The 18,868-nt window shown below is 45.2% G+C and overlaps 1 protein-coding gene across 1 annotated transcript in view; it reads left to right on the top strand.

Annotated features, from left to right (window-relative positions):
• The window catches only part of PCSK4 (proprotein convertase subtilisin/kexin type 4), a 244,198-nt gene that overhangs the window by 163,673 nt on the left and 61,657 nt on the right, over positions 1–18,868 (top strand). Inside the window, exons 7-14 of the mRNA XM_063456574.1 lie at positions 6,539–6,711; positions 7,467–7,679; positions 7,864–7,964; positions 8,048–8,151; positions 8,340–8,457; positions 8,675–8,854; positions 8,921–9,045; positions 9,122–9,241. Of these exons, the coding sequence (XP_063312644.1) occupies positions 6,539–6,711; positions 7,467–7,679; positions 7,864–7,964; positions 8,048–8,151; positions 8,340–8,457; positions 8,675–8,854; positions 8,921–9,045; positions 9,122–9,241 (1,134 nt within the window). The remainder of the gene's footprint in view (positions 1–6,538; positions 6,712–7,466; positions 7,680–7,863; positions 7,965–8,047; positions 8,152–8,339; positions 8,458–8,674; positions 8,855–8,920; positions 9,046–9,121; positions 9,242–18,868) is intronic.

The raw sequence follows: 18,868 nt of genomic DNA, 5'->3' as shown, positions 1-18,868 counted from the left end.
CCTCCTACCCTGTCACAGCCCCCCACCACTTCCTACCATGTCACAGCCCCCACCCCCTCCTACCCTTTCACAGCCCCCTACTCTGTCACAGCCCCCCCATCTCCTACCCTGCCACAGCTACCCCACCACCCCTGCCCTGTCGCAGACCTCCCACCACCCCTGCCCTGTTGCAGACCTCCCACCACCCCTGCCATGTCAAAGACCCCCACCACTCCATGCTCTGTCAAAGCCCCCTACTACACATGTCACAGCTTCCCCACCACCCCGTCCAGTGTCACAGCCCCCCTACCACCCCTTGCCCTGTCACAGCCCCCCCTACACTGTCACCCCCCCTTACTATTCCATGCCCTGTCACAGCCCCCCCACCACCACCCTGTGCTCTGTCAAAGACCCCTACTACACCATGTCATAGCTTCCTTAACACCCCCTGCCCTATCACAGCCCTCTTACCACCTCCTGCACTGTCACAACCCACCTACCATCCACTGCCCTGTCACAGCTCCCTCACTATCCCCTACCCTGACATAGCCCCTCTTACCACCTCCTGCACTGTCACAACCCACCTACCATCCACTGCCCTGTCACAGCTCCCTCACTACCCCATACCCTGTCATAGCCCCCCTACCACGTCCTGCCATGTCACAGCCCCCCTACACTGTAACAGCCCCCTTACCACCCCATGCCCTGTCACAGCCCCCCCGCCACCACCCTGTGCCCTGTAGACCCCTACTACACCATGTTATAGCTTCCTTACAACCCCCTGCACTGTCACAGCCCTCTTACCACCTCCTGCACTGTCACAACCCACCTACCATCCACTGCCCTGTCACAGCTCCCTCCCTACCCCCTACCCTGACATAGCCCCACTGCCACCTCCTGCCCTGTCACAGCCCCCCTACCACTTCCTACCATGTCACAACCCCCCCACCTCCGGCCCTGTCACAGCCCCCCTACCACTTTCTACACTATCACAGTCCCCCTACCTCCTACCCTGTCACAGCCCCCCCACCACCTCCTACCATGTCACAGCCCCCACCTCCTCCTACCCTTTCACAGCCCCCTACACTGTCACAACCCCCGACTCCCCTACTTTGTCACAGCCCCCCCATCTCATACCCTGCCACAGCTCCCCCACCATCCCCTGCCATGTCACAGCACCCCTACCCTGTCCGAGCACCACCCCACCACCCCTTCCCTGTTACATCCCCCCTACCCTGTCACTGCCCCCCACCACCCTGTGCTCTGTCAACGCCCCCTACTACACCTTGTCATAGCTTCCCCACCACCCCCTGCCACCTTCCTACCCCGTCACAGCCCCCCACCACTTCCTACCATGTCACAGCCCCCACCCCCTCCTACCCTTTCACAGCCCCCTACTCTGTCACAGCCCCCCCATCTCCTACCCTGCCACAGCTTCCCCACCACCCCTGCCCTGTCGCAGACCTCCCACCACCCCTGCCCTGTCACAGTCCCCCTACCATCACCTGCCATGTCACAGGCCCCTTACCAACCCCTGCCCTGTCACAGCCCCCCTACCACTCCATACTCTGTCAAAGCCCCCTACTACACGTCACAGCTTCCCCACCACCCCCTGCCCTGTCACAGCCCCCCTACACTGTCACAGCCCCCTTACCACCCCATGCCCTGTCACAGCCCCCCCGCCACCACCCTGTGCTCTGTCAAATACCCCTACTACACCACCTTACCACCCCCTGCCCTGTCACAGCCCTCTTACCACCTCCTGCACTGTCACAACCCACCTACCCTCCACTGCCCTGTCACAGCTCCCTCACTACCCCCTACCCTGACATAGTCCCTCTGCCACCTCCGGCCCTGTCACAGCCCCCCCACCTCCGGCCCTGTCACAGCCCCCCTACCACTTTCTACACTATCACAGCCCCCCTACCTCCTACCCTGTCACAGCCCCTTACACTGTCACAACCCCCGACTCCACCACTGTCACAGCCCCCCCATCTCCTACCCTGCCACAGCTCCCCCTTCCATGTCACAGCTCCCCCACACTATCAGAGCCCCTACCCTGTTACAACCCCCCTACCATGTCACCCCACACCCACCCTATCACAGCCTCCCCACACACACACACACCCTGCCACAGCCCCCACCCACATACACGCTGTCACAGCCTTCCTCTACACACCTTGTCATCCCCCACCCATACGCTATCACTACTACACACTAACATCCTCTTCACACACACACTGTCACCCACTAGACATACACTATCACCATTCCCAAACACTTTCAGTCCCAACACACTGTCACCCCCTTCACCCAGCCAAACTCACACTAACCCTTCTGTCATTCTCACCCATTCCAACCATAACAAACTCACGTGCCTCACTTACCCGATTATATTATCCCCCCCAATCCTGTCAGACTCACCTTCTCTTGTACTGTCACACTCACCCACCAACCCTGTCACACTCATCCTCTATCAGTCTGTCCCACTCACCCCCTTCACCCTGCCACACTTACCCTACCACATAAACCCTTCCAATCCTGACCTCCAGCGGTGCTACACTCACCCCAAACCCTGTCACACACAGGTAGACAATGCCAGACACACTCAGAAATACACACACAGGCATCTATGTATACACGAATGCAAGGCTATGTTACCATACCCCGCAGTGGTGTATAAACGATTAAATATGTTTATTGCAAATTAATTTAGTTTGCAAATTATGCCATAAATTCAGTCGGAGAGCTCACAACGCAGCTCACAACCCTTCCAATCCTGTCCTCCAACGGTGCTACACTCACCCCAAACCCTGTCACACACAGGTAGACAATGCCAGACACACTCAGAAATACACACAAAGGCATCAATGTATACACAAATGCAAGGCTATGTTACCATACCCCGCAGTGGTGTATAAACGATTAAATATGTTTATTGCAAATTAATTTAGTTTGCAAATTATGCCATAAATTCAGTCGGAGAGCTCACAACGCAGCGGCACAGGGAGCAATGACACTGCAAGCCTCTCTGTATCCAGCACTGCAAGCTTGTTCTTCAATACAACTACAGCACATTGTTCACACAATGCAACCCCAATTTTTATTTTTTTTTGTACTTTGGGTGTTAGGCAAAACTCAAACATGTGGCCCCCACTAAGGCCTCACAAAGTCTAGAGCCACCACTTCTTATGCCTGAATAGGCCGATCTGTCCTTTAAAAAGTGCATATATTATGTATGGGTACACTTTAAGGGAAAGTGTTAAATTGTGATGGAATAAATACATAGAAAATAGGCATCTGTGACTGTCATAAATTGACAGGATTTTGGAAAAGACTCAGTCATGAAGAGTTTCACTCAAGGGATCTAAACTGAAAGTACTTCATAAGCAAAACTTTGAAAATGTGGGAGGTTTTTTTGGTTTGCGTTTTCTCCCAATTTTAAGTTTCATTTTTTTCTGCCCATATTTAATGTGCTTTATCAGGAATTTGTTGTGTCTTGAGGAACACTTCAGTGCATTTAAAGGTTTAAGCCAAGCACCATGATCACTTAAGTTATTTGAAGTTGTTGTGGTCAAGCCCAGACTGGCCATTGTGCAAAATGGGCAAATGCCCCTGCAGCACTATGATGGCCATGGGACGATGCCTACAGGGGAGATCAAGGCATCTCCCTGGTGGCCCCTGCTTGGCCGGAGTTTCTTGTGCGTTGACCTTGAGAAGAAGATCCACTGCCCCCCGGATGCCAAAAGGGAAGAACCTTTATCTCCCTCTTTCTAGAGTAGCAGAGCATTGTCATGTTTTTCCATGGCCACTCTCTGCTACATTCCCTAGCGCCGGCTGGAAGAAGTTGTCTGCACCCACTGGCTCTGCATTGATTCTCTCAATGGACCACCAGAGATTCAAATTTTTTCAAAGGTAAGCCTCAGGGAGGGGTTAATAAATTTGAATTTAGGTTTGTTTGTTTGTTTTTTTTAAATATTTTTTCTCCATATATTATACTCTTCCCCCCACTAATGCCCCTATCTCCACTGCACTACTGCCCCTACTCCCCACCAGAGCCCCGAACCCAGTACTGTCCCTATACCCATTCACAACCCTTATCCCCCCACTACTTGCCATTTACCCCATCACAGCCCTTAGTCACAACTACTGCCCCTATACCCAACACAGCCCCTTTATCACAACCCCCATCACATGCCTTATCTCTCTATCACAACCATTCTCTCCTAGCACAGCACCTTTACAGTTTCTATACCTCACTGCTGCCTCTACCCCCAGCACAGCCCTCACCACGCCAACACAGTCCCTATTCACTACTTAACAGCCCCCATCACCCCATCACAGCCCTTTATCCCACATTTCAGTCCTTATATCCTACACACGCAGCCCCTATCCAGCCCATGCACCACACCCCTAACCCCAGCCCTATCTTTTTTTTTTTTAATCATTCTTTATTTATCGGATTTTTGTGTATGTAAATAAACATATCAATATTCGGGAGAGGGGGTACAGAAAAGAAAAGAGGGGAAGGGTTGGGGTGGGGGTATGGCATTTGCATCCGAACAGATTTGTACCATCGCAGGGTACACATAAGAGTATTGTAGTACAATGGTATACAGTGAAATATCGACCTTGATTAGCTTTTAGGAATCAATACGTTCTCTCTTGCTCGGTTGTGGGCTAGTATTTGTGCATACCAGTGTCGTTGTGGTGAGAGGTTGCCATTCAGGTTAGGGAGGGTGGGGGTCTGAACGAGTCGTGTGTCCAGTCGGGGTTAGAGTGTCTTGTCCCGTCAGGGACGTTGTTGGGTCTTGTCTGTCGTATCTGTTGGGGATGGTTTGTTCAGAGTTGCGTCCTTGGGTATGCTCGGTTGTTCGCCGAGTTGGCGGTGAGTGGTAAGGGTGTTGGGGACTCGTATGGAGGGTAAGCCAGTAGTAGATCCTGATGTCGGGTCTGTCAACCTCCTGTCTAGTGTGGAGAGCTTTGTCCGGTCCCAGTCATGTTCTATCTGTAGGGCCTCAGCAACGGTCCTCTCATGGCGGGTTCGGTAGTGTGTGTGTTGGTATAGTGGTCATCCATGCGTCTCCCTGTTCCGTGGGTGCGCTTTGCGTCTGGTTGTGTGAAGGAATGTTGGGATGGTGGGGTTAGGCGGGTTGGCTGGTGTCCCTGTGGGTGGCTTTATTTGGGTGGGTTGGGGTATAGGAAGGGGGTGCAGCCTGTGGACCGCCCGGGGTGCCGTGCTCCCCCGCCCGAACCCGTGGAGGGCCAAGGGTGTGCGATGTTGAGCATGAGTTTTGTGGCGAGCCTGTGTTGTGATGATGTGTTAGCGGGTCAGTCTTCAATCATGATGGTGATTGTTTCCCTGTCTGTGTGTGCATGTCACCAGGGGGTGGTCGTGTCCCCCTCTAGCCATGGGTCCCATATTTTGTGGAATTGTTTAGGGGTGTCTCGGAGTTGAGCAGTCAATTTGTCCATTTGCGAGCTCTCTATTATTTTTCTTGTGATCATGTCTTGCGGTGGGATACGGGGCGTGGACCAGAGTTCCGAGATGGCTCTGTGGGTAGCCAGTGAGATTCAGGCTATTATTTTGTTTTCCCCCAGCCCTATCTTGCATTATTGTTTCTATCCTTCTACACACCGCAACCTCCATCCACACCATACACTATAGCCCATATTTCTCCCAAGCACTACAGCCCCTATCAAACCTTTACAGTCCTATTCCTCACATCAGCCCCTACACACATTGTAACACCTATACCCACATATACTGCAGCCCATGTCTCCCCCAAACATCACACCCCTTATTGCCCTATCAGAGCCCTATCCCACCACCACAGCCCATATCTCTTGACAAACCTCAGTCCCTATCCCCCATACACTACAGCCACTATACCCCCTATGCTACATCTTGTATCTCCCCACATAATGCAGCCCTATCCCCCCCACATACTACATTTACTATCACCCTAATATGCTACTGACTTTATCCCACACCCTACACACTACTGCCATAATCTTCCCCACGGTACTACAGCTCCAAACCTCCCCTCAAAAATTCACACTCCAAACCCTCTTCACACACACACTACACCACTAACAGGTCTCTGCACTCATTGTACACTGTAGAGTGTGTATGTGCAGTATTTCAGTCAGAAGGTACTTCAGTAAGAACTTTGCTACAAAAGTGTAGCTCCACCAGCCTTACTGGCTAATGTTAAATGTGCATATTGGGCATCTTTCGGCAGCATGCACAACATGATGGTGATCGAAAACCAATGGTGGCACAGTCTCCCTCCAGGAGGGTCAGTGCGAGGGGGAATGATGTCACGCATGGTGGATTGAGCTGCAGGGGAAACTTGGCCCCATGTGAAATAGTAAATAGGTAAACTAATGCTTTTCCTTTTTTTTACGAGATGGGGGGGACACTGTCAGCCACGGTTACTACAAACACAAACAATGTTTTCATAAATCACTGTTTTTGGTTGAAGTAATCCTTTAATGCTTTAGTGCCAGTTGACATTTTGCTTCTCCATATCAGCCTGTACTTTTTGATACCCAGGGGTGCGGATGCTGGATGGGATGATTACAGATATTATTGAAGCTCGGTCGTTGAGCCTAAACCCACAATATATCCACATCTATAGTGCCAGCTGGGGCCCTAATGATGATGGGAAGACTGTTGAAGGGCCAGGAGTGCTTGCAACAGAGGCTTTCTATAGGGGTATCGTAAATGTAAGTTATATAAAATACATTTTAGTGGCTTCATTTATATATTTATTTTCCCATGAACCTTTTGGCTTTATTGCTTATTAATTTCCACTTTTATGTTCTATCTTAGGGTTGCCTAAAAAGTAGATCCCCAGCTGTTGTTAAGACTGTCAGAGCATGATGTGAGTTATAGTTCTGCAACAAGTGGGGATACACCTTGTAGGCCCCCTGCTCTAGATAATCATGCAATTTACTATAGTTCTCAGGTTCTCAGTATAATATGCCTTCCCCTTCATTTTGTATTTTTTACCAATTGCATCAGATACCATGAAATGTATCTCTCTGTTCAAGAGCAATTTGAACTAACAGCCTGCATTTTATCCTGGATCCACACTGGGTTTGGGATCTTTCAGTGGAGATTCAGAAGCGATATATCAGCACACTGAGAATTTTTGTACACTGTAAAATTACTACCATTGTGACTAATGACATTGTGCTGTTAAGTTAAACTACTGGCCAGTTTTAATATGTCTGAAGAACTAATCCTGGGCTTCATTGCCTACGTACTTATTACTAATTAACAAGCTATTGAACCATAGAACTTTCATAATCATTGCTGCTTTCTTTTTGCCCTGTTCCTGTTTCTACCCTAATCTATCTTTTTTCTTCACTCTTCTCTTTCTTTGCACTACCCATCATCTTTATCCAACTTTTTTTTATTTTGCCTCATCTTTCTTCCTTTATGTTTCTGAATTTCTGTTGCCCTCAATTTTTTTTAGGGTCGCAGTGGTCTTGGTTCTATCTTTGTATGGGCTTCTGGAAATGGTGGACTGCGTTACGACAACTGTAATTGTGATGGATACTCCAACAGTATCTACACTCTGACTGTGGGCAGTACAACAGAGCAGGGAAATATCCCTTGGTACAGTGAAGCCTGTGCTTCAACACTCACAACAACCTTCAGCAGTGGCATCAAAAAGGAAAGACAGATTGTAAGAACCCACATTTTACCAACTCCAACATTTAAATGTGATCTATAAGTTCATGTATTGAATGGAATATGGGATAGTTGATACTTTGTCCATGAAATGATAGAAGAAAACTTGTGCGGTAGTTTCGTACATCACAACACATTATATTATAATGGGAGTTATGTTATATTGTTCTCTTTTGTAGGTCACCACTGATATACGTCACAGATGCACAGATCAGCATACTGGCACATCAGCCTCTGCTCCACTCGCTGCTGGAATCATTGCCCTTGCGTTGGAGGCAAAGTAAGAGTGAAAGCGAATGCATTTGGTTTTTGGGACTGTAAAAACAAAACTTGACTCGTGTATATTTATTGACCCCTAAACAGCCCAGCTCTCACTTGGAGGGATTTACAGCACGTTGTAGTAAGAGCATCAAGTCCTGCCAATCTCAAAACGGAAGACTGGACATTAAATGGAGTAGGTCGAAAAGGTAAGGACTACCAGCTTGCTGGGGTCTGCATAGGAAAATCTTAGTGTTTGAGGAGGTGATAATGACTCTAATCTAAGTATCTGGTGAGCTATTTAAGAAGGAAGATCCAAATATTTTGTTATGTTATGTACAGATGGAGGTCGTAGACAAGACGTCTTGTTAACATATTTTAACTGTCCCCTGCCCAGTAAGTCACCACTACGGATACGGGCTCCTCGATGGTGGACGACTAGTAGATCTGGCTCGAAAATGGAAGTCAATAGGTCCTCAGAGAAAGTGCCTTGTCCAGATTGTCAATACACCCCAGTAAGAGACTAATTTTAACTATTCATCATTTGTTTCTTTCATTAAAAACACGCTAAAAATCTAAAAAAAATAACAACTCTGTATTGTATAAAATGTACATATATGTGTGTCTAATCAAACAACTTTAACAGTTGTTTTCTACAGACACGTTTGTTAGCTTGTGACTGCTTAGTACAATTCCCCTTCAATTTTAATTTGTCCTTTTTGTCCCTTACAGAGAAGTGCGCTCCAATCTACTAGTTAACTGGAACACCACTGCCTGTGCCAACTCCCCCAACTACATCCTATCATTGGAGCATGTCCAAGCCAAAATCTCCCTCAGTTACACTCGAAGAGGGGATCTGGAAATATATCTCACCAGTCCCATGGGCACCCGTTCTGTACTTGTGGGTTTGAGGTGAGAAGAAAAAAGGAAGCTTTTGAAGGCAGGTTCTGTTAGTTCTTAATTTCTTTATCCTTTCAGACCTTATGATACCAGCACTGAGGGATACAAGGACTGGTCCTTTATGACCACACACATGTGGGATGAGAATCCTCAGGGTCTCTGGACATTGGAGCTTATGAATAATGGGCAGTATGATAATAATGGTGAGTACTGCTCATATTTTTTTTACCTTTTTATGGATTCATTGTCTCCACTTGTAACATGAACACTGTATTTCAGGATTTCTAGAAAAGTTCTCACTTATCCTGTATGGGACAGATGAAAGTGTGATGACCAGGAACATTCAAAACTCTGTAATAAAAGAATGTGTGACCAGGGACATCAGTGGCATATGTCTGGGTAAGTGAGGATTGAAACTTAATGACCAGGGTACCTTCATGAACTTGAGTAATTACTACCCATGGAGCAGTTTTATGAAAGGAGTGTGATATGTGCTTAACTTTTCATTAGAATCCTTTAACCCCTTAGTGACCAGACCGTTTTTCATTTTTCTTACCATTAAGGACCAGGGCTCTTTTTACATTTATGCAGTGCTTGTGTTTAGCTGTAATTTTCCTCTTACTCATTTACTGTACCCACACAAATTATATACCATTTTCTTGCCATTAAATGGTCTTTCTAAAGATACCATTATTTTCATCATATCATATAATTTACTATAATATTTTTTAATAAAATATGATGAATGTTTTGTTAAAAACACACTTTTTCTACCTTTGACCCCCAAAATCTATTGCGTATCTACAACCGCCCAAAAACACCCGGGCTAAATATTTTCTAAATTTTTTTGTCCTGAGTTTAGAAAAACCCAATGTTAACATGTTCTTATCTTTTTTTGAAAAGTTATAGGGCTATAAGTACAAGTAGCACTTTGCTATTTCCAAACCATTTTCTTTCTTTCTTTTTTTTTTTTTAAATGAAGGCAAGTTACATTGTAACACTGATATCTGTCAGAAATCCCTGAATACCCCTTCACATGTATATATATTTTAAAAGAAGACATCATAAGGTATTAAACTTGGGGTATTTTGACTCTTTTCATGCAACCATTTTACCACCAATCTATTCCAAATAAAAAATAAATAAATAATAATTGGTGATTTTTTGTGACACACATAGCAATTTAAGAATACATGTACGGAGAACTTTAAGGGTTACTGACAAAGAACACCCCAATATGTGTTCAGCAACATCTCCTGAGTACAGTGATACACCCGCCCATGTATAGGTGTGTTGGGTTCTCTGGGGGCTAAAATACCTCATTTGGAGGGTGCACATTCCAGTTTTCCAACTTGGAATTTTCTCAGCTGGTCATCATGCACCCCTGTCCTATTTTTGGACATTTTTGAAGCCGGGCCAATGTATTTTACCCCCATCACACTATATATTGTAGACACCCTAGGGTATTTCAAATGGTGGTATTTTAACACTTTCCATGCACTAATTCTACCACCAATCTTTGTCAATTGTTTGGGTAGTCATTTTTTAAAGTTATTTTTCTCTCACATTGTACTTTTGGCATGGATTCTCAGTTCCTGTTATGTGTTACTGACAAAGAACACCCCAATATGTGTTAGCAATCCCCTGAGTACAACAATGCCCCCAATGTACAGGTTTAATGGGTTTTTGCAAACTTACAGGGGTCAAATGTAGGGCTTTCCCCTTTTCCGTGTTTGCACATTGAAATTTGCCAGATTGGTTTGCTGGGCCCTATGTAGCCTTTGAGACCATATAACAGCCCAGGAATGAAAATTAACCCCATCATGACATACCATTTGTAAAACTAGACAACCCACGGTATGGGGTATGTCCAGTCTTTTGCAGTAGCCACAAACGCTTGCCAAAGTTAACATTCATTTTTTTTTTGTATTTTATGTTTTTTAGACAAGAACTGCACTTTTTTTTTTTCATCATCGTGATAAGTTTTCTTGTTTTAAACACTCATATTTGTGTTCACCTATGTCTCCCGAGTATAACAATAACCCCCATGTACAGGTCCTATGGTGTTTTGAAAAGGTACAGGGTCAATATAGGGCTTGCCTAATTCAGTTTGCCAGATTTGTTTGCTGGGTCTGTGTTGCCTTTTGAGACCATATGGTAGCCCAGGAACTTGAATTATCCCCATCATGGCATACCATTTTCCAATGTAGACAACCCAGGGTATTCCAAATGTGATATTTCCAGTTTTTTGTAGTAGCCACTTAGTCACAAACGCTGGCGAAAGTTAGCGTTTTTATTTGTTTTATTATAAAAAATTATATATACATAGTTACATAGTTACATAGCTGAAAAGAGACTTGCGTCCATCAAGTTCAGCCTTCCTCGCATTTGTTTTTTTGCTGTTGATCCAAATTAAATTCCTTCTTGACCCCAGAATGGCAGTCAGATTTATCCTTGGATCAAGCAGTTATTACCCTACATTGAAAGATTATATCCTTGAATATGGATATATAGCGTTTACTTACCTCCCAGCAGCTCCACCAGCTCCCCAGTGTAAATCTCGCGGTCTGCGTGCCGTGCGGAGTGTTGCCACGGTAACCTGTGGCAACGCTCTGACGGACGCTGGTCTCGCGAGATTTACACTGGGGAGCTGGAGGAGCTGCTGGGAGGTAAGTAAACGCTTGCTGCCGGCCCCTCCAGGACCGCCTGGCTTGTAATGAGCCCGGCGGTCCTGGTCTGTATTATCGGCAATATCGGTATCTGAATTGGCCGATACCGATATTGCCGAAAATACAGATTATCGGTAAAACCGATAATCGGTCGATCCCTAGTATTGGCCCCGAATATATTTGTATAATGTTATCATATCCCCTCTCAGGCGACGTTTTTCTAAACTAAATAGGTTTAAATTTGTTAACCTTTCTTCAAAGCTGATATGTTCCATTCCTTTTATTAATTTTGTAGCCCGCCTCTGCACTTTTTCTAGTGCCATAATATCCTTCTTTAGAACAGGTGCCCAAAATTGCACAGCATATTCAATATGTGGTCTTACCAGTGATTTATAAAGAGGCAAAATGATATTCTCGTCCCGAGAATGAATGCCCTTTTTCATGCATGACAATACCTTTCTGGCCTTGGCCACTGCTGATTGACATTGCACATTGTTGCATAGTTTGTTGTCTATAACAATTCCCAAGTCCTTTTCGTGTGTGGTTATCCCTAATTCGCTTCCATTAAGGGTATACGTTGCTTGTGTATTCTTTACGCCGAAGTGCATAACTTTGCATTTTTCAACATCAAATTTCATCTGCCATTTGAGTGCCCAGTTCCCCCAGTCTATCTTAATCCCTCTGCAGCAAAGTAATATCTTGCTCACATTGTATTATTTTACAGAGTTTTGTGTCATCTGCAAACACTGAAACCTGACTTTCATTGCTTTCTTCAAGATCATTTTATAAACATGTTAAATAGAAGGGGTCCCAGAACAGACCCCTGAGGGACACCACTTGCCACCTCTGTCCAGCTTGAACATTTACCATTAATGACAACTTTGTACTCTGGTTTTAAGCCAATGTTCTACCCAAGAATAAGCATTTTCATCTAGACCGATTTTCTTGAGTTTGAACAGTAATCTATTGTGTGGGACTGTATCAAATGTCTTGGCAAAATCCAAATCGATCACATCCACTGCAACACCCTGATCTACTTACTTCTTCGTAGAACGCAATCAAGTTAGTTTGATATGACCTGTGCTTCATAAAACCATGCTGATTTTTGCTGATAACCATGTTCTTCTCAAGGAATTCTTGAATATAATCCCTTAATAACATTTCAAATATTTTCCCAGCCACAGAAGTTAAGCTCACAGGTCTATAATTTCCAGGCAAGGATTTTGAACCCTTTTTGAATATAGGAACTACATCTGCCTTCCTCCAATCCCCTGGAACACTTCCTGAAAGAAAAGAATCTTGAAAGATTAAAAACAATTGAGTTTGAGGGGTTACGTTTAAGTATATGGAATGAGATGAACACGTTTTTAAGGTCTCAACCTCCCCTGCTTCAAAGGTTTAACATTAGGTTGCCTGAGGTCTCGTGCCCATCGAGCGTGGATAAGGTCGGCTGATGGCGGGCATTGGAAAGATATGATTTTTATGACGAGGGGGGAGGGGAGAGGAAGTGGTGATTAGGAACCACTGGATGTTTATTGGCAAGGACGGTTGGGTCACTGTATAACACTATGTTTGGAGTTATATATGTATATATGTTAATTTATGCTTATTTATGTCTAACGTTTTGGTTACAGAAAAAGAAGAGATTTAATAAATAAAGTTATGGATGTGTTATGCAGTAATTTAGTTTGTGATAATAAATGCTGTGGCCTGTTTCATCCATACTAAGTGGTCTGTCGTTATTATGGGGTTAGTTTTTGTTCTAGGCTGCATCGCGATTCCCCACTACGTACATACATGGCTTTAACTCATGGTTGACATACAAACATACCCCACTACCCTTCTTGTTTTTCCTATCCTTCCTAAATGGCATGTACCCATTTAAGTTAACTGCCCAGTCATGTGTCTCATCCCACCATGTTTCAGTTATGCCTATTATATCATATTGTTTAGTGTATGCTACTGCCTCTAGTTCCCCCATTTTGTTATTTAGGCTCCTTGCATTAGTAAGCATACATTTAATATCATGAGCCACTTGTACTTTTTGTGAATTATCAACATTACCTACCTTCTCTGTTCTGAGCTTGCCCCTCCACCCCTCTCCACGCCCCTTATACTGAGCTAACGCCCATCTTCTGTCTGTCCTACCTCCATTTTGTAGATTGCTTTGACCCTCCCCCCCTACTACTAGTTTAAAATCTCCTCCAACCTTCTAGCCATCCTATCCCCCGGCACTGCAGACCCTCTCCCGTTTAGGTGCAATCCATCACTACTATAAAGGTTGTTCCCAAGCGCAGTCGGCCCAGTGCTCGAAAAACCCCAAACCCTCCTTCCTGCACCAAGACTTCAGCCACGCATTGACCTCTCTAATCTCCCGCTGCCTTTCCACTGTAGCGCGTGGCACAGGTAATATCTCAGAGAATACCACCTTGGAGGTCCTTTTCTTAAGTTTTCTACCTAATTCCCTGAAATCATTCTTTAGGACCTTCTTACTTTGTCATTGGTACCAACATGGACCATGACAGCTGGGTCTTTCCCAGCCCCTCCCAATAATCCATCCACTCTGTCAGCAACATGTCGGACCCGAGCACCCGGAGACAGCATACTGTCCGGTTGAGCCGATCAGAGCGGCAGATTGCTCTATCTACTCTCCTAATAATAGAGTCCCCTACCACCACAACCTGTCTTGCCTTCCTTACATTTTGATCCTCACCCGTACTAGAGGGGCTGTTACCTCAGCTGTTAGAAGTAACAGCTTCCTCTAATACAGCTACTCCTGAGCTGATGCTCCCAACATCTTCACTCAAACTGGCAAATCTGCTAGGTTGCACTAAATCAGGACTAGCTAGCCCTTTCCTCTTCCTTCCTGCTTCCTCACTGTCACCCAGCTACATGCCTGTTCCCCATCTGTCTTATCTCCTCCCTCTCTACTACCTGTCCCCACTAAACTCTGCTCAGTGAGCAGCAGACTCCTCTCAAGATTGTCGATCTCAAAGTACACTTGTATAATGCATATATATATGATTTCATTATATTATATATATAATTTTTTTTTTTTTTTTTACTATTTAGCAGCCTGGGGAACTGTCTGACAGCTCAGACAGTCCCCCTGCTGGCAGCTCCTAGACTCCTATTGCGGCGATGTTATCATGGTGATCACATGGCACCGGAGGGCCAGGGTGGTCGGAGCTGCTGCAGTAGGACTGCTGGGGTCTCCGGCAGTCCCTCCACCCCCGACTGTAATCGCCAGTCCAGGGCGCCTATTTGCCGCGGTCCTTAACAAGTGTTTTTTTGTCGGACGTACATAGTACGTCCACTTTCGTTAAGGCGATATATAACATTTTATTCTAAGTGTATTTTGATATAAATATATATTAATATCAAAATACAGTTAGGGTAAAATTACATTTTAAATTTATTTTTTATTTTAAAATTATTTTTATTTTTATTTTTTTTATTCTTTATTTTATTGTGCAAGGAGTAACATACATGCATGCAGTGCCACGACAGCATTAGCAGGCTTAATAGAACAGTGTTATACATGTGTGACATTTGAGATAACTGCACATTTTATAAATTTTATGGGTCAAGAGTAATACAGATATATTCAATGGTAGCTACCTAAACAGGCTAGTACTAATCCGTGATGGTGTCGGTGCAGATTGACAGTTACAATACAAGTTTGGTAAAGAGTAATAGGTTTGAGTAATGTGAGTCTATGCTTGTACTGACACTTGTGGTGCTGGAATAGAACGTAGGTTATATGTGTCATATATGATTATTACAGTATGGTTTTAAGCAGCTGGAAACAGTAAACATAGAAACATAGAATGTGACGGCAGATAAGAACCATTCGGCCCATCTAGTCTGCCCAGTTTTCTAAATACTTTCATTAGTCCCTGGCCTTATCTTATAGTTAGGATAGCCTTATGCCTATCCCACGCATGCTTAAACTCCTTTACTGTGTTATTTATCATGCCCAAAGACATCCAGCTGGCTCGTAGGATCCGAGGAGAACGTGCTTAAGTTGAAACCTGCTAACAAACACAAAGGCTCTTTTAAGAGCCACCAAATCTGCACTCGAATGAGATCCAACACATTCATAAAAAAGTGTCTTTTAGCCTGTGACTTTGAGCGGGCTAGCTACGGAGCCCTCACACTGCAATGCTCAAATGTCCTCATATATCCCATTTTCACGTCAGGCAACGATTTAGCCATCATCTCTGCTGGTCTATTTCACTGGCAATTTTACAATAACTTCACTATTTAGAATCCATCGTGTGGAGAGGCAGCAGGAAAAAAGACTACTTTTTCGCTTAGAGGAGAATACATAGTTAACACAGGAGTGCATATGCAAAGCTAGTAACAATGTTTCTATTTAAGTGGCTGCAAGCATGTATTAAATGTAGGCAACAGTAACAATACACCAAAACCAGAGCTTTCTTGACAGTGTGTGTACGTACTTGCTCATAATCTAAATGCACCACACTATATCAGAATTTTTTACATCCCCTACCATTAACAGAAGGCTGCTCCAAATCCTCCGATGGTTCTAACATGCGGGCTACAAATACAGTGTTTAGCAACCTTTCCTGTCTAGATGTTTGGGAGCAGCCTCTACTAGTATCTCCTTCTCGGTGTATCTATGTAGATAGCAGGCAATTTATCAGGTGTGGAAGGGGTTAAAGTGATTAGGTTCAGTCTTTTAGTGAAAAAGTGGGTAGATATTCATCTCAAGCTAGGTATATGTTACATAACCTTAATCCAAACCAACAATTCTGCTATGCTAACCACATTTTACAAGGGTTAAATAGACATATATAGTGCTGTGCATGAAATCTAAACATAAAAATGATTTTTGCAAGTTGGGCTAGGATAGTCACTGGGTCAGTCCTGTGGATGAGATCAGATAAAGTCCTGAGTGTTCAAGATTATGGAACATATTCGAGTTGGGCTGTGCATTAGGGGACCAGTGTGGGTTTGTGTGGTCCATACCCTGTGCAGGCAGGCTGTTTGCGCCTCAGAAGGGAATCCAGGATGGAGGTGCAGCCATTGCAGTCGTTTCCAGGGCGTTTAAGGTGGGCCCAGTGGAATGCTGATGCCCTCCACAGGTATAAGGGTTTTCTTTTTTCAGCCTAAAATATGTGATGTAGGCATCCCTTTGGTCTGCTCAATGTGGTCAGCCGGCACTTCTCTGGGGCAGGTTTCTGTGGAGGTCGGATGGCGTTGGATGGCTGCCTCTGCAGCAGGCTCCATCTTGCTGGCAGGTCGCACATGTGGCAGGCGTGCGGCAGCCATCTTGGGGGGTGCCGCCAGAGAGTGTGCCGCAGCAGAATGCTAGCTTACGGCCCTGCTTGGAGTGATGGTAGTTGCTTGGGCAGACCGGGATAACCCCCCCGGTCCAGAGAGGGGGGGGAAGCCAGACGCCGGCCGGAGACCCGGGAGAGCGGCCGTCTCGTCCCGGCTCAAGCTTCTACGCGCCTTGGGCCTTCGTCGGGCCACTGTAGGTGCCGGGCTGATTCCTAAAAGGTATCCCCTCGTAGCTCTGGATCAGGGGATCGTTGTGATCTGCTTTGCGGGTGGTTGGGGGGGTGTGAGCCCCCAGTTAGCCCCGATTCTCCGGCCCCAAAGCGGGAGCTCAGACGGAACATCCGGCCCCGCCCCCCTTTAGTTTCTTTTTAATATTTATTTTTTATAATATATGTATATATATATATATATATATACACACACACACACACACACAATATATGTAGATATTATATATATATATATATATATATATATATATATATATACGTGTGTAATTTTACTCAGTGGATTTTTACTTTAATATGTGTATATATTAATAAAATATATATTTTATTTTTATTTATTTTAACTTTTTTCACCAGCAGGGGAACTGCCTGAACTGGTGGCCACCGGCAGTGAGGGGGTATTGCAGCGATGCCTCAACATTGAGGCATCGCTGCAATACCATTAGAGCTGCTGGAAGTGATCATGATCGCTTCCAGGCACTCAGTACAGGCAGAGCATCGGAAGTCTGCCTGATGGCTTCCGATGCTCTGCCTCACTGCCGGGCTCCGGGCTCCACGTGGAGTAACCCGAAAGTGACCGCTCCAGGGGGAGCGATCAACCGGTGTTCTCCGGAGGCCACCGGCAGTGAGGGGGGTATTGCAGCGATGCCTCAACATCAAGGCATTGCTGAAATACCATTAGAGCTGCTGGAAGTGATCATGAATCACTTCCAGAGTTCTAATTCCCCTCGGACGTATCAGGTACGTCTGCGGTCACCATTTTTTGTTGGACGTACCTGATACGTCCATGGTCACTAAGAGGTTATTTTTTTTTTTTCCTGAAACAAATTACAATTTGTAAAAATTGTTATTGCCATTTATATTGTGCGAACAAATTCTGTAGCGCTGTACATTATTATAGATAATAAATGAGACGATTACAAAAACTTACAGGAACAATATGATTAAGAGGACCCTTCAAACGAGCTTACAGTCTAGAGGAGGTGGGGTATAAAACACAGCAGGACAGGAGATAGCATTCAAGCAAGGTGGGAGTGAGGCAGGCGGAGAGAGCAAGGGACAGGTATGTGAGGAAGAAGTTACTCTGGGAGGCAATACACTTTCCTGAAGAGATGGGTTTTAAGGCACTTCTTAAACGATTGAAGACTAGGGCAGCGTCTGATGGTGGTAGGCAGGCTATTCCAAATGAAGGGAGCCGCCCACGAGAAGTCCTGCAAGCATGAGTTGGCCGTACAGGTGTGAGCAGCGGACAGGAGAAGATCATGGACAGAGCGGAGAAACCAAGAAGGGTATCAGTGAAGAGATATAGGAGGGGCTAGAATCGTTCAGTGCTTTGTAGTGCAATGTAATAACTGACAGAGGGGTGAGGTGTGAGAGGAGCGACTGGAGAGGTAAATCAGTCTTGTGGCAGCATTCATTAGACTGTAGCAGGGAAATACTGCTTCTGGGAAGACCAAATAGGAGAGGATTACAATAAAAAGTATCTTGCGTAAAAGGGCAAGAAGCAGGCAATGTTTTTAAGGTGGAATTGTCAGGATTTGGTGACAGACTGGATGTTAGGTTCAAAGGTGAGGCCAGAGTCAAGTATAACAAGACAGCACGCTTGCAAGGATGGGCTAATATGTGTACCACTAACTTGAAAGGAGAGCGAAAGAGGAGGATCAGTATTAGGAGGAGGGAAGACGAGGAGCTCTGTTTTAGAGAGATTGAGTTTCAGAAAGTGGAAGGACATTCAGTCAGAGATGGAAGAAAGGCAATTGGTAACCCGTTGTAGAACAGCAGGGAAGAGGTCAGAGGAGGAGAGATATATCTGGGTGCCA

The sequence above is a fragment of the Pelobates fuscus genome, chromosome 5, assembly GCF_036172605.1.
Source record: "Pelobates fuscus isolate aPelFus1 chromosome 5, aPelFus1.pri, whole genome shotgun sequence".
Lineage (NCBI taxonomy): Eukaryota > Metazoa > Chordata > Amphibia > Anura > Pelobatidae > Pelobates > Pelobates fuscus.
Note: the sequence above shows the minus strand (reverse complement) of the source record. Positions and strands in the feature narration are given on the sequence as shown.